Source organism: Thamnophis elegans, chromosome Z, assembly GCF_009769535.1.
Source record: "Thamnophis elegans isolate rThaEle1 chromosome Z, rThaEle1.pri, whole genome shotgun sequence".
Lineage (NCBI taxonomy): Eukaryota > Metazoa > Chordata > Lepidosauria > Squamata > Colubridae > Thamnophis > Thamnophis elegans.
The window spans coordinates 36,620,012-36,642,620 of NC_045558.1; the positions used below are offsets into that span (position 1 = coordinate 36,620,012).

The following is a 22,609-nucleotide window of genomic DNA, read 5'->3' on the forward strand; positions in this document are numbered from 1 at the left end:
GTACAGTTTGGTAGATAGAAGAGGTTGAGAAAGAGACAGATTCTGTTCCTGAGGCAGATTCTGGATCTCCTTGTTCCTAATCCAACACCATGACCAATACACATTAATTGATATTAATACTTCATATTGAAGGCTAATATTTGAAGTCTGGGTTCTGTTTGGCTGGCTAAAATTTATCAGGCAGAAACTGAGCACAAGAATAACTGACATCAAATCAAAGCAATTCATGTCATAGCTACTCAAGATTCATAATATATTTTCTATTACTTATTGCAATAGTGGACTCTAGAATAGTCAGATGTCCTGCCTATATCCTGGTGAAGCTCCTTTCCTCTATAACATCTTAACCTTCACAAGCAGGAAGACCTAGACTATAATGTTCTCAATGAAAACAAAATGCTCTGTTCTTTTTTTCCTGTCTTCCTCTGACTGTCTTCCTTTATTATTAAAGCTATTTCTATAAATATAATTTTAAAAACTAGTAATACTCCTATTATAATCAACACAAAAATAGCAGTGTTATCAATTTTCCAAGTTAGAATTTATAACATTGTTAAATTCAAGGAATTCACATATGAACATAAGGAAATCCTTTCGCTGAATATACAGGGAAAAATAGGAACAGAAGTGGTAATTGTGAACCATTTGCAGCTTTTAAATTGGTGCAAGAAGACATAAAGAAGAGGAATTGCTTTTGTCAGGTAAGTAACAGCAATATCTCTTCTGCTGCTATAGTCTGGGGGGGCTGCAGCAGTATATCTGCCAACTCATATATTGGGATTACATATCAACATTTTCATGCTGTTCAGAGTCTGAATGTAGGAGTGATAGTCTCAAACTGTTCCAAAGGACAACAGATTGTAGAAGCTCATGCTTTGTCAAGAGAAAACCAATACAAATGCATGGAACAGTTCTGTTGAATTTATTCATATGAACTAGCTATATAGTTTAGGTATGAATATATTCTAATAGAAGTATGACATCTGTAAAGATAGCCACAGGTCTTGCAGTTTTCTTAGTAACTTTTTTCAGAAACAGTTTGCGATTTTCTTCTTCCTAGGCATGGTCAATTTATTGTAGTAGTTAAGGCATCAGGTTATAAGAATTTTAGTCATGCCTTGGGTATGAAGCCAGTAGGGTGACCTTGGCTCAGCTAGGAATAAGGCAACGGCAAACTGCTTGTGAAAATAACTTGCCAAGAAAACTGCAGGAACTTTGTCTGTATAATCTCCAAGAATCAGATACAATTGAATGGAAGAAAATATACAGAGAAGGAAGTTTTTAATTCTTTGTTCCAGTGATTAGTCTTTTTTTCCAAATTTAAAGGCGATAAAGTAAAATATACTACTCCACAAAAAGCAAGCTTATTGTTTTTCTTCAGTTAAGTGCTTAAAAGTAGCAGAGCAGCTTTGAGGATACACTATGTTCAATATTTTCACATTGGTCCCATTGTCAAGTGAGGATCATAGATCCTTTTCCTATTACAGCCAAAGCAGTTTTGTAGAAAATATCTTGTTTACATTCAATCAAATGTTCTCCTATAATGTGAAATTACTAAAAATCCAATTTAAAAAGAGATGATGCTTATAAGGTAGACATCTGTCCATATAAAAGTCCCTCAATAATCAATGGGTTCTTCCTCTCAAAAGATTGTTCACTGTTTGGTCCGAGAGAACATCAGAGATAGGAATATGGTACAAATAACATGTCTTCAGACCAACTCCCTTTCAGACTTATTGTGTTTCAACTAAACTTCTTCCTTTGCTTGTATTTATACCAAATAATGCAGAAAGACATTCACTGAAACTATCTACTCATTTATTCCAACAAGGCTTGTATTTCAAGATCTTATTTTATTCTACATAGTAAAACATTTTGTTTTCATATTATTAATGTGAAAATTCAATTGGAACCTTTTGATATATCATTAAATATCAGAAATGGAAATTCTAAAAGCGAATTGGTTAATTTTACTATTGTGTATCTTAAAGAATATTGGAGAAAGTTATATAGATAATTTCTAGATATATTTACTTATGCATAAAAAATGAAAGAATTGATGACCCTACAGATGTTACTATCCAGGTTTTCTGTCTTCAATTTGACACCTTCATAAGATTAGGATATAAAATTTTCAGAATTCTCATTGTGGTCAAGAATTACAGCAACATCTGAATAGGTTTGATGATATTTAGGAATTCTAATCTGTTATTTCAAAATAAAAATAGAAGTCTACATAAAGAAATAGTTCTATCTCCAAATAAATTGTCCAAAAGCTCTTTATTCCAAAGGTCAGATTATATAAATGCAAGCAAAGACCCATAACATATTAAATATACTACATATAATCAAAAGAAAAACATAAAAAAAGAAAAAATATGTTTATTATGTAAATAATTGGATTATATTAATTCAATCTTGATATAGTCTATGTACTATCTCTTTAAGATTATAGCTACTTTAAATTGTTTCAATAATTTGAGATTAGTTTCAATTACTTATTTAATTCTATAACTTTGATTTGTTTTGAGTTTTAACTGAAAAAACATTTTTAAAAAGATTAGAACAAATACATCCAAAGAAAAAGTTTGTAGGATGCAATTACAATGCTTTCAAAATCTTCAAATCAGAAGTTCACAATACATCTGGTATTTTTTGCAAGAACTAAACAAAATCTCACGGTAATAGTGCAATATACTTATATTAAATGGATGTGAAGTTGACATTTATTGAAAATAAATGACACTGCAAAAATGCAGACATTTATTTTCTGAGTGGCATATATGTTCTAGTTATGACTATTTTATTAGGATGTACAAAATGATTGATGCAGCTGTAATCATTTTGTCTCATGGATTCATCCACTGCTGGGTGAAAGTTACTCAATATAAAACAGAAAAGCTAATGCATATTTTGATGGCTAGAAACTTAAGTTGTTGTGTTCTTCAATCTACTTTTAGAAGTATTGTTTATTCCCAAGGGAATGCTGAATTCCTGAGTTCTACCCTTGCTGATTTAATCTTGGAGGACTAACCCTTTCTAATTATTCTACAGATTGTCATACATTTTTAAAATAAGTCTCTTACGGACTTTGTTTGGATTCAAAAGCCTTCCATAACTATCAACCCTATTATCTACTTTTCATTACTGGAGCATAACATGGACTTCAAGACACTTTTATATCATGCAGACATTTTATTATTTATTTTTCACTTCAACTTCTAATACTGTTGAAATTAAACAGTAGCTAGTTTTCCTTTTCTACTATCAAAGTCTATTCAGCTGTTAGGCAGAGTGAAACAAATCTCTTCAAAATGAAATATATGGCAGCATTTTTTTAAAAGGATAGCTAAGTCCCATATAGCTTTTCCTGAGCCTATTTAAGCTCATTTGCTGTATTCAAGTATAGCAATGAAGAATAGATAGATAGATGATAGATGATAGATGATAGATAGATAGATAGATAGATAGATAGATAGATAGATAGATAGATAGATAGATAGATAGGCGGGAGGGAAGGAGGGAGGAAGGAAGGAAGGAAGGAAGGAGATAAAGAGAGAAAGAAAGAGAGATAAAGGCAGGAAGAAGGGAAGGAGGGAAAAGGAAGAACGGAAAGCAAGCAAGCAAGCAAGGAAGGAAGGAAAGAAGGAAGGAGGAAGGAAGGAAGGAAGGAAGGAAGGAAGGAAGGAAGGAAGGAAGGAAGGAAGGAAGGAAAGAAAGAAAGAAAGAAAGAAAGAAAGAAAGAAAGAAAGAAAGAAAGAAAGAAAGAAAGAAAGAAAGAATTGCTTATTTATTTAACTTTTTTCTCATGTGGTAAAGCACAATCACTAAAAATGTTCTTGGGGCCATTTTGAATCTTTTACTATCATGAATGTATGTTGAGACACATAAAGCAAAGTAATCGACGGAAGTTGATCTGAACCATAAACAAAGATTTTTAAGTTCCAAAATGCATCACAACATCCAAACAACTTTCATCTGTGAACGCTTTTACATTACGCACCTCAGGAAGTGAAACTCCTAAAGGGGGTAGAGTCTGTTGGAGAAAAACAGTTTCAGCTACAAGATTAAAACTGTGAAAACACACACACTAATTAAAAACATTCCTGTAAAGGATTCTGAATATGCAGCCAACCTGTTGAACAAGTAAGCAGTTCCAGTATGATTCTTCCAAATAAATTAAGTAACTACAGAATGATAACATAGGTTTAGTTCATTCCTGTTGTTTTTGTATATATTTATATAAAAATAACTATTTTCTTAACATAGTGTATGACAAAATAGAAAATGAATAATTCAAAAAAACTACATCATAAAAAAAATAATTAATCTACAAATATCTGAAAAGAATCTGGATCTGAATTTTTGGATAAATAAATCTGAAGACAATTTGGAGTTCAAAATGTTTTATATAGACACATGGCTCTAAATATTACCTACAAAAATTAGGATTAAACTAATAATAATTCTTTGTTGAGTATGATCACTAATGTACTTGGTGAAGATGGTATATGATCATCAAATGTATTATTTTTAAAGGGAATTCAACATAAATAGTATTAGAACAACATATTCAAATATTGAGGGACTAGACAGCAAATCAACTTATAAACACCCCCAGCAAACAATCCTGCCTGCATATCAGATAACAAGAGGAATATAACTTCAAACACATTAATCAAAATCTAGGCATATCAGTGATTTTCTCAGCTTTATCCAAAAGGATTCCAACCACCCTTATAAAAATAGTTTCTAAAAAATAGCTTTAAGTTTCCATTCACCCCTAAGATAACTTATATTGCTTGCTCTAGTATGTTTCCAAGTCACAAATTTAAAATAGGGCAAAACAGTGAAATTTATCAAAATAGTGGCATCATGAAGGAATATGAATGTACTATGATTTCTGTTAAAGTACTATAAAATAATGATTTTTTACACTAAGGTAACATGTTTTCTAAACATTTTAGTCAGACAGAAGAGCTACAGATGCAACTGGTGGTATACATTTTCTGTTTATGACTTCAGATTGCTTACAGCTAAAAGACAGGTAAAAGCACAAGCAGTCAGTTACTTTTACAGTTTTATGTACCTAATTGTTGTATGAGACATAAACTCTATTAGTGTTACTTTTTAAGCCTACAGTTGTACCACTTTGTTTTCTTTGTTTCCTCAATTATTAGGTATAATTATTTGGAACCATTTTTATTCATTGCTTTATTCTCATAGTATAATTTTTTTAGAAATAAAATGTAAGGTTTAGAAAAATGATAGGAACATGCATAATTACTTCATGCAATCACAGTTCCACTATTACTTCAGAAATATGAATCAGGTCTCAATATTTCTACCAGTTTATTATTCTACCACTAAAGTAGTATTCATATTGCACTTTCAGTTACATGTGAATTGAAAATCATTCCATTATAAATAGTATCAAAACATTAATTTATTATGTCCTGCAAAACTGATAAATCTGGGTAAAATTTAGTTTAATTGATCAATGTTTAACACTTTAAGCTCGTTCTAATATTGAACTTTGTTCAAGCAAAAAGTTAATCCCAAAGGGGTCATTTTAGTTTTGACTATAAAAACAATACTCAGAAAAAAATGTTTTTCTGAGTTCTCTATTTTGAAGAATTATTGATTATATTAGCAAACAGAAAAAAGCAATTGTAAATGGGAAAAAAGTTGAAGAGAACAGCCATGTACTATATTAATGTCCATTTCAGTTGCATTCACTTATATAAAATGAGCTATCTACTGTATTCACTAATAATCCTATTTATCTTAGGATAATGTTCTGCTTTTAGTGTTGTTAGAATCTAATTCTGCTGCAATACAAAATATAGGAATGAATTAAATTAAAGTTTAAAGATATTGCCAGTCACCTTCACTGTAAGTGTTCATTTTATGGATGCAATTAATTGGATCCAATGAACAATTTCAGAACTGAGTTATCATGTTCCCCCTTCCCATATAATTAGAGTATAATTACCCACAGGATATCAGAAAGATGCAAAACCTTTCTTCTAAGTGCATCCTCATTAGGAAACAAATCTCAATGTACTCTTATTTGATCTGTGTAAATTAATTAAAATGTTACAGATATAAAAGGTGGATAGCAATAAACTGGATCTGACATCTATTAAAAATTATCCTTTGATATCTGCACACACAGTTTATATCTGAAAATAATTTCATTTCAGCCATGAACTTCATAATATATTACATATACAATGTAAAATATGGTAAACTGTCTAACAGAAGCATAAAAATAAAATCAAACAAATCTAACTAATCTAGGCATCTTTTACTAATCTTTTACAACTTGGGTATTCAAAATCATGGGACACCAATAAGAAGACACACAGTCTTTTCACGTAAGACCCTCAGGTCCTATAGAATATAGCCAATCATATATTTTTGCAACAAAAGCCATTGTCTGACTGGAAAAGATGTCCTGTATGAACTTGGTGTAAAACCATGCAGAGTTTAAAGTTTTAAACAATACCTCGAATTGAAGCAAGAAGTACACTTGAAGCTAAGTCCCATATCCTTAAAGTCTAAAAAAAAAACCTGTGTTTAATCTGATACTTCCTTAATTGATATGCTGTCACATTTTGAATAAGAAAATTATCTTCAAGGCTTGTATACACTGTGTTACAATACTCTATGCAATGGTTAACAAAGGCATGGGTAATTGTTGCCTGGCAGGTTTAATGAAAATGTCTTGCAATTAACATATTCACTGCAACTATTCTAGTATGGATCATGAACCTTGAATCTCACCCAAAAGAAAGCTGGAACCATGATCAAGCCATATCAATCATTAACAAATTTCTCTTGGTGGGATTAAACCAGAACTTTTTTGTTTAATCATCCAGGCTCCATAGTCACCAGGCACCAGGCCAGGATTTCCATTGCACCCCTGCTCTGAAATGAGATAACAACGTAGATAGGTGTTCTGACTACATTGATGATATCTCATAGAAAATCACTGACTTCTTTCAATGGCTTGAAAGAAATTCTAATAACATTGTGAAAAGATTAACCATTGGAGACTCATACTGAACATGCAATTGTTCTTTTTCTCAAACAAACTGACTGGAACTGCCTGTCTAAGAGACAACAGAACCACTGTAATTTATTGCCTCAAACTATAATCTTTGCTGTCAGACCAGACCAGAAATTACCTCCATTTAGACCTAAAGATAACAACTGGGTATCACTTTACCTGTCCCTAGCTCCACAACATTAAAATTAGGTATGGCATGGACCAATGGTATAGATAGATTAATTATATTTACATCCTTGGTCTCAAGAAGTTTAAACCAAAAAAGATGCTGATCTTCTTTCAAGTGTCTAACTAATTGGGGTCAAGCAAAAGATTTTATCTGCAAAATAACTCACAAATATATCACAGTAGCCTATAGAAGGAATCTTCATTCCCACATTTTCCCAGTAGAGGGTGGGTATCTGAAATGAGCCCCTAGATATGAATTGACATTAAATAAGAGTAGAAGAGTATGAATATTTTATCACCACAGTATAGTTTTAAAAATGGAGTTCACACTTCAATTTTCTTCATACTAGTTTCTCTTTACTCATTTCATATCCCATAGAAAGTCAGAAAACAAGGAGTTTCTTTTGAAATTACGGTGCTATAACATTATGTAGAACATCAGACCTAGGAAAAAGATGCTGTTTGGTCTGAATGTGTAAATCAAATGGAATGTCTACAAACTGTAGCCCGCTATTCAGACATCACTTATAGTGAATAGGAGCATCAAGTGGAATCTTAATCTGAGGCTTAAAACAACAAACACTAGATTTAATGGAGCAGTTGTAAATAATAGTAAAGAAGTAAGCTAGAATTCCTAAGTTCAAGGAAGAAGCAATAATGTTTAGGATTTATATATTAAAACCTTGTAGGCTTCACATATGCATATGTGTATATACAATACATTTTCCACAACATTTTTTAAATCAAGATATTTTTAATGCAAACGACTGTACTTGGACACAGTTGATTAGCCCTGGAATGTAACTTTCTCATGAAAAAATTCTGAACAAATCTTTATTGTCAAAAAAGCCAAGGTTAAATCCTTTCATTATGCTGCAATAATACCATCATTGTGGAGCAGTTGTTTGATTTACAGGTTTGGAACAGGTTGGAAATGACGTTGCCTGTCTCCCTGGCCATATCTTAGTGTGAGACACATAAAAAAAGTTCCTCCTTTTCCTCTGAAGAAGATTCCTCAAAGGGCTTTGACAAGAACACACTTAATAATGACATCATTAGATGTGTCCTGATGACATCTTATTACTTTGCAGAGAAGAGGTTTAGTGAATGTCCTACTGGTTATTATGAAATCAGTCTAGGGGTAATATCACTTTTCTATTTTTATAACATTTTCCTCAGTATTTGCACCATTATTTGCTGGTTTCACAAGCCATATGGTTCAGCATAGCACTGCTATATCTGTGACCTGAAGTAATTTAGCTACAGTATTTAACATAACCATATTGGTTGTGTGATCTACACACAATACATCCTGAATATGAAGGATCAAGACCATAATGCAACAAAGCATTATATGTATTCCTTGTACTTTAAAAAACCCCACAAAATTTTAAATCTTCATACTTAAAATGAGCACATTTCAACTGTTCACTGTTCGCTTAAATAAATGTGACAGGGGAAAAAGACTGGCTGGTTTGATATTCTGTAGTGAAGTTAAAAGCCTGGCAAATGTATATTATGCAGCTTTGCTCATTTATTCAAAATTTCATATTTCCATTTGGTGAAAACATCATGTTTCTTAACGTTAAGCATTATATATTTTTGCTAAATAATATTCTATTCCAAAAATACAGAATAATTTATCACATAATTAAGACTGACTTGTGCCTCCAAAAGAATTCCATCTTTGGAATAATTTCCAGTTAGCTTTAATACCCAGGCACTTATATTCAAAGGTATCTTGATTTTAAATTCCATATACAAAGGGATACCATATTATAAGCTTCCTGGAATATATTTGGTTATAGTTGGTTAGCCAGTTGGATTCTGTTTAACTGAGACAAGTGAGTTGTCCCCAATTAAGACTTCAATAAATTATTTTAGGCTGACACTACAACCTGAGAAATGGGTACAGAATCTTAGTAAATTGTTTTATCTCCCAATGATTATTATTCTTAAATCAAATTTGCTGCCATGCAATTATATACTGTACTCAGAATAGCAGTGTTTAGATTACATTACAGTTTTGTTTGTTTTCATATCTAACAATCACAGTGAGCAAGATTCTGTCATGCAAGTAGATCTGGCCCCATCACAAACATGGAGAATGCTGTTTTATGGAATTTCTTACTTTTGTTTCCTTTTAGGAAAGAATTGCTTTACTTGCAAAAAAAACAAAAACCCACGTGCTCTAATTCTCAGTGTTTGCTGAATTTTGATAGCATAGTCAGAAAAGCATTTAGGGACTGCAAAAAAGCATTTGAGAGGCTACCATGATGATTATGTATCAAAAAAGCCATTAATTTATTTTTCATATGTTGTAATTGGCATTGCTGGTGAATCACTATTTTGTTAATATTTATCTATTACCAGTAAAAGTGTATGATGTAAATTTAAATGCAACATGATATGTTAAAATGTACAAGGACATCTTACCAATACTACTGGACAGATTGAAGTGGGCGGTAGAATGTGGTCCTTCAGAATACCACAATCACATTCAGGCTTTAGATGTGAAGCACACTTATTATGTAGCTGTAACAAAACCAAAAAAAAACCAGTTAAAAATATCACTATGCATTAAAACATCAATGAATTTAAATATGGCCAAAACAACATTATGGCCAAAACAACAATGTATTATGTTTCAAAATACTAAAAAACTCAAACCTAACAATCACAGAAATCTCTGTTTTATTTTTATAATCAAAGCACAACTAATAAAGGAAAAAGATTATAAAGTTAGTGTCTTTAAAGGCTCTTGTTAACAATGACGACATGAAACTAAAAGAATTACCGTACATTCTACTTTATGTTTTTCTACATTTTCTATATCATTTTGAGGATATGTATCTCTGAGTAATCTGCATTTTGTATAGAAGTTGTAGGCAACTTACATGGGGTAAGTTCATTTAACACCAGAAGAAATCTATGAGAGACATTGTGATGAGAGAAAACAAAATGACTATTGAGTTTTTATGACTAATAGATGATTACAACAAAGGACTTTTTCTGTATTGTAACAAACTGAAAAAGAAAGCTACTCAAACAGTAGCAGTATCATGCCTTTTTTAAGAACAATCGCATTTATACTTATATACTAGTGCACCACAGTGCTTTACAGCACGCTCTGAGTAGTTTACAAATGTCAGTATTTTGCTCTCAACATTCTGGGTCCTCATTTTACCAACCTCAGAAAGATGGAAGGCTGAGAAGGAGAAAAAAATCCCTTGCATTCTAATTATTGCTTTTTGAGATAAGGATTTTTAGCTTTTTCACAATTATTGTTATTTCTGTAACTGTTGTTGCTGTTGCTGCTGATGGTAACATGTTAGACGTTAATATTTTTGTTTTATGTGTATAGCTAATGCTATCATCCTTGTGAATAAATAATTCACAGAAAGGTAAAATATTGTGTACACAAACATCATTACACATACACAGATATACAGAGAAAGGAGGGAGGAAACACCATTTATAGATCTTCTGGATATGCAAATATATTCAATAACCTAGTTTAAATCAATAAGGTGTTAGGGTTAGGATTAATCAAGCCTTAATTAAAAGACAAGTAAACAAATGCTATTAGCACAATCTTAAAAATGTTTAACAAAAAATTAGTCCCCATAATTAAACGCTTGAATTTTTTAAAATATAGTTTAATGTTTTAATTGCAATCTTGCAATATAATCCTAAACATGCCTATTCAGAAGTAAATCCTGCATAGGTCAAATGAAATTATGAATAAAATAGTGCAAATGGTACAGATGATTAAAGATACTTTTAATTCACTTATCTGAAAAAAGTTAAATACTATTTACTTGAATTGAGTAAATAAACAAATGCATTTTAAAATTGAAAACAATACTTTTTGACAACTTTGGATCATGTATAATTTGCTCAGATTTCCTCCTAGTGTATGGAGCTTCATTGATTTTATTAGTATCTATAGTGTGGATATTTTTATTATTTTTAAAGTTCTATATTGTCTTCATTTTGTTTTAGGGATGTAAAATATTTATAATAAATAAAATAAATAATACAAAAGTGAATTATAATATCACTAAATGTGTATCACATTAATATCCAAATAAAATGATTTGGAAATAAATAATTGTTGACTAACATGAGGTAGATAATTTAGCCTCTGTGTTCATTTGCCATTAATTAGCATAGTTTTATATCAATATTTTTTGCTATCAGATATGCCGGTTTTAATTACTGGGAAATATCCTAACAAATTAGGCATACAAATTGGATGTTTCTCATTTATACAACATAGTTAATAGGTAGCACATAAGTATTTGCTTTAGCAGGTGATCTTCCTCAATACAGTAAAATATGTTGTCTAGCAGCTGTTCCATAAATCACTATTCTCTGGTTTGAATGAATGATTTAATTTTCTTTGGATAATTTATCCATGTTTATGACATGAGATTGATATATCAAACTTATGATATATTAGTTTAAATATGAAATATGCACCTTTTGCCAATTACATATTCTTTAGAGAGAGAGATCTAGCAAAAGATAATTTGACTGCTATATTTTTGAATTTGAAAATGATTGGCAACTAATAATACCCCTGTATACATTAATCATTATTGCAAAAATACCTTTTTCTGGCAGTTTCCTAGCAACCGAAAAGAGGTATAGCAATTTCCCCCCCTCAAATACTGAAGTTTTATTGTGGTGGCCCTATAATCTAAAACATTGTTACATTAATTCTCATTTTTTAGTAGTGAAACCACATTTACCATAATTAATGTACATTAATCCATGTACCATCCAATCGAAGCATTGTTACATATGAGGTGATTATTAACAGTTCTCCTACTTAGTAGTATGCTATCAACGGCTTAGTCTTCTTATTAGGCAGAACTGATCTTTGAGAAAACAAGATGTAAATGGAGTTGTTCAATATTAGATTACAGAATGCATAACAATATCATAGAATAACATTACAGAAACTCGTGGGTTATTCACAAAGAATATGTAACTGCAATTATTGCTTCTATCATAAGTATTCAGGATATATTATTTTCTTTTTCAGAAAATCATTTGAATGTTTTCTTTCTAATTTATAAACAACATATATTTTAATGATTTTTATTTAATGATTTTGCCGCCCAATCCAGGATTGGGCGGCATATAAATTTTGATAATTAAATTAAATTGATAATTAAATTAAATTTATTTTTCTTACTCCAAGACACTGACAAGCTGCACAAAAACCACCAGGATCTCATACACTATTTATTTATTTTTTTAAAAAATACAAGTGTTGCTTGGGCTTCAGAATGATTATTACTTTTTAAAAATTAGGAATGGAAATCCAATTATGTATTTTGAAATATTTTAGTAGATGGCAGAAATGGCAAAGTTAACTGCACTAGTTAGGGAGAATATAAATTCTTTTGTAGTTACTTGCTTCTGAGGAAAAAATGAAATGTTACTGTTATAGAAATGACTTGTAGTTACTATTTGGTGTAACTAAAAAGTTGATACTGTAACTTTATTATGTATCTTATTGCACTAAAAGATTGAAAGTCACTGCTTTTTAATTTTTTTTATTTATCTTCTTTATGCTTTCCTTTCCCTCTTTCTCCTCTTTTTTCAGTCTTTATTTCTATTTCCATTTTATATTAAGAAAAATAAAACTTTGCATATATGTCCAGTAGAAATTATCTTGAATATTTTCAAGAAATTACCTTAGAATCCATGAGGCAGACAGGAAATGTCAGTTTTTAGCCTGTGCATGTGTAACATAGCATTTATTCTGATGTGGGAATCTCAAGTATTAGATTTGTTTGAAAACATTATTTTAGGGTACAGGAATGCTTTGCCTTTTGTCTGACATTTGGTTATGATATTACTGTTTGGTTTTTGAATTTTATTAGTACTTTATTTTTGTCTTCTATGTATGTATTTATTATAACTATGAATGATTAAGTTGGGTAAAACTAGTAGGAAGGACACACTGGAGAGAGCTTAATCCTGGGAAAGATTGAGGGCAAAAGAAGAAGGGGACGACAGAGAATGAGGTGGCTGGATGGAATCACCTAAGCAGTAGGCATGAGCTTAAATGGACTCCAGAGGATGATAGAGGACAGGAAGGCCCGGAGGAATGTTGTCCATGAGGTCACGATGGGTCAGACATGACTTCACAACGAACAACAACGATATGAATGATTAAAGCACTCTTAGAGCACTTTTTCTGTGTGTAAATGAGAAACCTGTTCATCCTAAAGTCAATTGTTTAAAAATCCAAATGAATTAAGAATCACCTTAGCAATAAAGAAAGATTGCTCCATTTTTTTCATCATCATAAGGAATTTGTGACATGCTATGATTGTACATGTTCAATTATTTTTAAATACTTTGGCACTAACATTTATGCATGTTTATTTGTTTATTTAACAGTCCTATTTGTTGCCACTATTAAAATATTACTTAAATTGTTTTTAGTAGCAGTAACTAAATACAGTGCTATAATATCTCAACTTTTACTATCGCTATTATTCATACTATTGGTAATACTTACTGTGATTTGGCACCACACACAATGTAACCCGGTCAGTCCTTGGTAACATTTAATAGTTTTATGACATTTATCACATTTTGTTGGACAATTTCCTTCCACCCAAAAGTGATGCATAACCTAGAAACGGACAAAGGGAATTATTTTTACACCACTTTGTACCAAATAAACTACTGCCAGATTTTTTAAAAAAATATTATGAAGTTCAATAGTTAATTCACTGAAATAAACAGCAAATTAATATCTAGGTGTTAAAAGTGTTGCAATAAACCTTATTAAATAGTAAAACAATACATCTTACTAAATAATGATCACTTGTCTTCCACTGTTTTAGAGAAAAATATTATCCAAATAAAATTATTAATCTTGACTATCTGCTCATGCTTATTCCCCAAATGGGGTTTCACAAATAACAGTTCCAGAAAATTACCTTAAATGTTTCTTTTAAAAAAATTAGTGGATGCTATATTTTACATATCCTGTAATATTTAGAGTATGAAAGAATTATGTAAAAACTTTAAATTGATGTTGGAGACAATATTGCTTCCCCAATAGCAACAGAAAAGCATTCTTTCTTATCTATTACAAGGTAGGAACTATTGCAGCCTGTCTTCTTCAATCTGTATTCTTCAATAATGTTGATAATTCTTCAAAAAACATGCAAACTGGTAACTCTGGGAATTCCAATTCTAATGCCTCTAGAGGTTCATATTTTCAGATATTTAACAACTTGCTCAAAGAAAAGTACAAAACTTGGACTTCTGTTTCTATACCCATGGGATATAAATAAATTTCAAACTAGCTACTAGGACTACACTTAGGAAAATATCCTGAACAAGAATGTCCAAGGGCACATCTAAATAGCTGCATTAACTGTCCATTTCATTAACTGGCATAAACTTATGTTGGATAATCATTGCTGATCTCTTAAATTGTGGCAGAAAAGTCAGGTTGACTTAACATGCAACAACTTAGAACATTTAACGTGGACTTATTTCCTCTTCCATCAAATATCACTTGCTGGTGAGTAAAACAATCACCAATATTTTCTTTAACAGGAAGCAGTGTACAGATTTGGTTTAGCAGTGTACAGAATAACTGGTTTAGTAAAGTTGCCACACTATTTATTATCAAGTACAAATATGCTTGCATCTGGGCTAGTTCAGAATACAGGTTTAGAATAATGATGAAATTCATGTCCAAAAATAGCAAGCTGAGAGGTCACGGGTATGGAAGAGAGTGAGCTCCACTACAACCAGTTCTATAAGGGAACAGGAGAAATGGCAGCACCAAGAAGTAATATCTAGAGTAGACAAAAGGTTGTGGCACTTTGTCCTCCACCAGTATAATAAAAAAAAAGTAGAAGCCACACAAAAGTCCTTGTAAGCAGAAAAATGTAATGCAGTCAGAATCAGCAATACTGAGATGACAAATCTGGATCCCTTTCTTAGTCAATTGATCTTCATTGCAGCAGAAGATTAACTTTCAGAGTTCTGGTCTTATTTTGAAAACATGGGACTTGTGCTCTTTTAAAAGAGTGCTAAATTGCTGTATGTAAGGATTAAAATTACAAGTTCTAGCTAGCATTTCAAAGATCATTGCTCAGGCATTAGACAGACAGATGCTCTGCAGAGATGGGTTCCTCCTGATACAGTATGATACTCCAGAAGAGGTAGTGAAAATCTGGTGTACCAGATAGGATCGATGGTAATGGTGGCTGGGCCATGCCCCCGAACCTGTTCTCCCATCAGAAGCTTTTTTTTTTAAAAAAAGTTTTTTTTTCCCCTGCCGGTTCAGGCAAGAGAAAAAAAGCTTTAAAAAGTAACAGAGAGGGAGGGAGGAGGGAAGTGAAGGGAGAAAGAAAGAGAAACAAAAAGAAAGAAGGAAACTCATTTTTCAGCCAGGAGATTCAGCAAATGAGAAAAATAAATGCTGTCGCTTTAAATTGGAACTGAGCATGTCTGGTTGTGGAATTCAGGGAGTTGAAGTCCACAAGTCTTAAAGCTGCAAACTTTGGGATCCTGCTTTAAATTGAAAAGCTGCTCGGAAGGAGGTTTGCAAAGTGACATTCACAGTTATTGGGGGGGGTGCTTCCCACAGAGGGAAGGAAAAATGGAAGGAAGGAAGGAAGGAAAGAAGGAAGGAAGGAAGGAAGGAAGGAAGGAAAGCAATTTAGAGCTAAAAGGCTACTCAGAGCTCATCTAGTCCAATCCCCTGCTGCAGCAGAAAACCTTACATTGTCTGGATTATTTTGGTGTCTCTAACAGAGAAAAATTGCCAGAAAGGAGGAGGAGTTTACTAGAACAAGACTAGTAATAGAGGGAGAGTGACATCAAGTTGGCCACACCTACCCAGTCACATGACCCACAAGCCACACCCACAAAATAGGTAGTAAAAAGTTTGGAAACCCACCCCTGCCTGGTACCCAGCATCTCCTGCAGCCAAAACTAAATTGGTATAGTGATCTACATCCAGAAACTGGAAGAATGGAGTCATGAAGTTGAAAATAACCAACAGAAACCATGCATACCCCTGAATGCAATCAGTACATCATTGATGATGAAGCATGCTATACAAAATCTTTAACAATTTTATGTCAGAAGAAGATGGAAAATATTGTTTTAACCTAAGGAGAATAAAGGACTTTTTTATGGTACCTCAACTGAGGGCTAGAGATAGGATGAAACTTCATTATTTAAAAAAAATGAATGCTATTATATATGAATGCCAGAGCTATGGAGGTATGAGGATTAATTTCAAATCTTCAGGAATGTTGAGTAATGGAATCATCATGGAATCTTCAATGACATTATGTTTTAGATTACTGAAAAAGCTCATAGAGAATATTATGCAGCTACTTACAAAACTATCAAAGTTATATTTGGCACACTTGACTGATATATTCATATACATATATACCAGTTTTTTGCACCAAACCGGAATGTGTGTGCATGCACACACCGGAGTGCCAGAAACCCAAAGACCAGCTGGCCAGTGTGTATACATGCACTGGAAACCAGATCAGCAACTGGCGGCAGCTCGTATGCCCACAGAGAGGGTTCTGTGTGCCACCTCTGGCACATGTGCCATAGGTTCGCCATCACAGATATATACATTGTCATAAATATATAAGTACACTACAGTCACAAATGCCTTGTATATACAAAAACACACATATGCACAAAAATTCCACAGACATGAATATCGACTTACTTCAGTATTCTTTTTTGATTTCATGTATGTTTTGATACAAGATGCTGGTGCTCTTGAGACACATCGCTCATGGACAGTGTACTTGCAAACTAAAAGAAAACATAATTATCATGAAAAGTTTTGCTAAATAAATATGGCCTGTTCATTGCTCATTCTTCTACAATTTATTTACAAAAAGTTATATCCAGTTAATTGCAAAACAGAAAAGATGGTCCAGTAAAGAAAATAACATTAGCGGAATTGGAAAAGAATCTAAGAGTTCTCTTCAATAGCAACTTTTGATTAAATCAGCCCTCACTAAGCTGTTCACAATAATTCCGAAATCAAATCAAATAAATAGAAGAAATGTAATTGGCAAATGCCAAATGTTTTCCTATCATTTGCCAAGATGAAGAAATCTATATTTTCTAAACTATAGGCATGAAAGCAGCTGGTACAACTGAATATGAAAGGCTTTCTCTAAATGGCTAATTAGTCTTATTTCTAGATAGTAGCTTGCTTATTTATTTATTTTATTTATTTATTTTTGATGTGTTGTCACTCTCATTTCAGCAATTTAATTCCAACTATTGCAAACTTTACTATTTTCTAAGAAATGCAATATCTCCCTTTTCCATTCTAATAAGATTCAGATTTGATTTCACAAAACATCAACATTGATGGAAGTTATCTCTGTGACATAGATTTAACACTATATTGTATAAAGAGTAATATAATTGCAGCAGTTGAGTTTATCTCAGAGGAATCATTGCTTTATTTATTGAAGAACCAACCTAAATTAAAATAAAAAGTAAAATTGTATGAGATAATAAAATCTCTCTTCCCATTTACAAATTCTGATGCCACTTCTTTTCCTTTTCTTCAGCTCAAACTAAGGAAACTAAACTACTCAGGAAGAGTATCCAGTCTTTAAATGCTGAGCTCCATTCAGTTATCCTGACTCGATTCAAATTAAGGAACTATAGGGTTGTAAAAAGAAAAAGAAAACCTAAGGAAATGATATACAATCAAATCTAGTACTATGGAAAGTTATTAATCAATAGACCAAAGGAAGCAACTTAGTTGATGGCAGAGATGTCCATCCCTAAAGTCTCTGTGATGTTTTGTTTACCACAGTATAATAACCAATATCTCAGAAATAATAAATTGACTATTTTAACTGACAATAAGGAATCAGATAAATCTATCCCATACCTGATGCCCATGGATGGATGGAAGACGCTTACTAGAGTATTTTAATTTTCAAAAATTTAACACAACATCAAACAAGAATATTGAAAACAGAGAGATAATATAACATTTTGTTCCCGTTCTTTCCTTCCTCTAGCTACACTCTAAAATGGATACCGTAACTCTGAAGGAGAGCAGTTTTTAAAGTGACTGCGTTCACAATGTTGACAGGGATTCAAGCAAAGTTTCCTATGAAGCTGAATTTTAAATTAGTTCCCTTGCTTCAAGAATAGATGCATTTTTATTTATATCTGTACCAAAAACCAAACTTTTGCCTTTTTCATGCTTTATCAGGGGAATGCCACAGAAAGGAGAAGAAACAAAATTATCACTAGGATTAAAAAATAATAAGAAAGCTAAATGAGGGACAAGAAAAAAGGTAAGTGCCACAGAAAGCTATGAGCTATGTGGGACCATGAGAAATGCCTCACGGACAGATTATGCTGAATTTTTGTATTGATTTGATGTACTACATTATCTTAATGGCAAAAACACACCTCATTGAAATAAATCAAAGCTACCTCACTTGTCTACTATTAATAAGCATTAAAACCTGTCTTTCAAGGAGAATTTAAGAGGACATCCTGAATTAGAAGGATATATATACAGTATGTATGTGTATGTACGTATGTGTGTGTGTGTATACATACATACATACATACATACATACATACATACATACATATTATTATATACCATATATATGGCCTAGCTGATAAAGGAAGAGATCCTGTGGCTTAGTGGCTAATATAACTGCCTGAGGTTTGATTCCCAGTAAGGGTATGGCTAGCTGATGAGAGCTAAATAGGTTGAAATAGTTTTATACTAGTCTCCCTTTATTTATTTATCAGCACAAATGCTATATATACACATACATATACATACATACATACATACACACACACACACACAAATACATACACACACACACACACACACACACATATACATGGCTTTCTAGTATGCCCAGCTAATAGAAAGATTTAGAAATTGGTACAATGGAATTTGATGTGGAATTAGGTACAAATGATGATCATATTATTGCTAAAAACTAAAAAAAACCTTACTAAAATGGAAGCAGGATGAACAAGTAAAAGACAGTATGATAATCTAGGTTAATTTTTGATATAAGATATTTCTTGAAAATGTTATCAATCTGAAGGTACATTTGTAAATCTTTCTGGGATATGTAAGAAATCTAGAGAATATTGGGACCAAATATGTATTCGGATTCTGAAGATTTTAAAGGTAAATCTACAACTGAAATCAGACCATTTCTTTCTGGGGTTAATGAACAAAAAGATTGAGATATGTTGCGGAAATGTCTTTTTATATATGATAACAACAGTTAGACTTGCTGTGCAAAGATGGAAGAATTTATAAATGCCTACATTGAACAAATGGAATTCCGTTAAACTGATGGAATTGACAGAGATGGCAAAATTAACAACTTCCAAGATCAACCAATTTTAATTTTACTTGGAAAACTCTCTTTGACTTTTTGCAAGAAACTGAGAGAAATGAAACTTTGATTTTGGCATTTGATTATTGGAATTATATGGAATTATAAAGTAACATAGTCTACCATTCATTTTAGTTGGATGTACTTTTATCTATATCTGTACAAAAGAAAGTTGGAAGATTCCCCTTTACTCCTTGCTTTACTTTTTCTTTTTATTGCTGTATTTACCTTGCTTTTTGTCTAATCTTTCATTTTTTTTCTATTTTCTTTTTCTTTAATTTTATTCATGTTGAAAATAAAATTGTAAATATAAAAAGGAATCATTAAAAGAAGACCAAAAGATCTGTGTTGTTTTTATTTTCTAGTAAACGGTAATGTGCCTGTAAGCCAAATCTGATTCAAGAGCAATTTAATAAGATGTACAGCACTTGGTCCTGGAATTTGAGTACCAGAATTGAACTGAGCTCACAGACCTTTCATACAACAATTTGCACTAATGAAATTGTGGAAGCTACCTTCATTTCACAAGTAATTAAGAATGGAAGGAAAGCTATTTTGTCAGTGCTGCTGTTAATTCAATTAAAGTCAGAAACTTTTCCTCTGCCCACCTTTATATTTAAAGATGAGGGAATGAATCATGATGGGATGGAGCGAATAAGAAATAAACATTGCTAAAACATAACAAATAAATAACAAAGCTAAATGACAGACAATAACAAAGACTGAAAGTAAAGAAATACAATATAGCATAAAAAAAGCAAACCCTGGCAGACGACTTACTTAAAATCTGATCTGAGCACTTTAACAAATATAGACATTATTTGTTAAGTTCCACAAAATGAGGCAATGGCTAAGCTTGCAGAGTCATGATTTCTAGCTGAGCAGTACCATCTAAAAGCTAAAATATATCAAGCAAGAGATATTGGTTTTAGTCCTCTACATAGCGTGATACAGAAACTAATTTTTGACTAGCAGAATTATTCTACTCTGGCAGAGTCGAACTGAACTGTAAGCCTCTTTCCATATACAGTAGTTTGCTGAGTATAACCTCAAGGCTCATTAAAATATGTTTTCCCATATTGCTTAGTTTTTTGTGTATGTGTGTGTGTTTCTGTGTGTGTCTATTTGTTACATCCACATGAATCAATATACAGTAATTGTTTTATTGATCTGCTATACTAGATATTTACAAAGGGTGTGAACAACTGCATACACAAATTTGGGCAGCACCCAAGTACAATATTTGTCTTGATTGTCTCATTTAAGGCTGCCCACAATGGCCTAATCTAAAAGCTCTTGGTCAAAAAAACTCTGCCCTAATCAATCATTTTGTCTAGGTAACATTCAAATCATTAGCAGAATCAACCAGGATGCATACTCACAGGAACAAGAGAGACCCTGTTTGCCTAATCCTATGAGCATATTCAAACAGAGATTACAGTAGGCAGGCTTGTTGAAGTGCTTTAGTCTCTATACATGCTGCCCATCATCCTTCACATTCTGCAGAACACATAAAAAGAAATGGATTTCATTTAATGGCATAAACAGAAAAACCTTTAAGTGCCAATAAAAATTGAAATTGACTCAAGAACATAAAAGACAATCTGCTTCTTCATTTATTAATTTTCAAGTGATTACAACATAATTTTTCCAAAGAGACATGTAGAGATATGGTATCAAAACGGAAGACAGTGAGTGTGTGGCAGTGGAGCTGAAAACTGTAAAACTTTTTAGCATAAATTGTTAATAAAATGATTTGCCCAAGTAACATGCACATAAACATATTCTAAAACATTGGGGATTAATGCTTAAGGTTTATTCTGCTACAGCTATAAATTCAAGGGTCCCTTGCTGCACAGGGCTTTTTGAAAAATTATTATTTTAGTATTGGCTTTTATCTTTATCACAGGTTATGAATGAATAATGATGAAGGTTTAATGAAAACATTCTAATTAAAATTGTCACATCTTTACTTAGGTAAAACTAAATACAATAAATAAAAAGTCAAGAAGACAAGGCTTTCATAATAAAGTATTTGTCTGTTAAATAGAATGAATTAATTGAGGACTATATTACTATAACTAGTTAATTGCTGCTATTTATTCAAAAGAAAGGCCACTATATATGAACAGAACATATGGATCAATCTAATTGACATAAAATACAATATATTCATTTAGAATATAGCATATTAGACTTCCTGTCAAAGTGTTAAACAAGGGACAATAGTCTCATGAAACTGCATATACGGACTTCTTTCAATCAGATCATTAAAAAAATGTGTGCTTTTATATACGTTCTGGAATTTAAAATAATAAATACAATAAAATACAATCTTTAAGCCTAGCATGTGTTATCCCATTTCAGTGTGGGTATTGAATACATATAGATTTTCTTTACATATTCTCTTGAGTAAAATTTTAAAATTATTTGCCCTGATCATTATTAAAGTCAAATGCTTTAGAGAAATGGAATGTTCCATAGCTAAAATAAAATGGAAGTGTTTTTGCTTCGCTATATTTAGTTTTGGTAAGTAAAAGAAATAATGTCACTATTAATGAAACTAAAATATATAATGAAGGTTAATATCAGCAATATAATGACTAACTTTGGAAAATCAATGAGTACTACCAAAATATGGAACTTGACATTTTATAGGTAACACTAGCTTTATCAAATCTAGGCTTTAATTTTCCAAAGTAGAAAAAATATGTTATTGATGTTAAACAGTGGATTCAAAAGTTCCTTTTCCATTTTTAAATGTATTTACATTATAAAAACAAGAATATGAAGGAATACATTTCTGTTTAATTATATATGAAAACATTGAGCTAAATCCTTGTTAATATTATATCAAAATCTTTTTTCTTCGGTTTTAGTTCACTTTACTACCCACAACTTCAATCTTTTTAAACTTTTT

At 31.8% G+C, this 22,609-nt stretch overlaps 1 protein-coding gene across 1 annotated transcript in view; it reads right to left on the reverse strand.

The window, feature by feature from the left end:
• DGKB (diacylglycerol kinase beta) overlaps positions 1–22,609 on the reverse strand; it is a 281,445-nt gene that overhangs the window by 229,058 nt on the left and 29,778 nt on the right. The window contains 5 exon segments of the mRNA XM_032237244.1: positions 4,004–4,036; positions 9,680–9,778; positions 13,788–13,904; positions 16,998–17,086; positions 21,072–21,189. Coding sequence (XP_032093135.1) covers positions 4,004–4,036; positions 9,680–9,778; positions 13,788–13,904; positions 16,998–17,086; positions 21,072–21,189 — 456 coding nt within the window.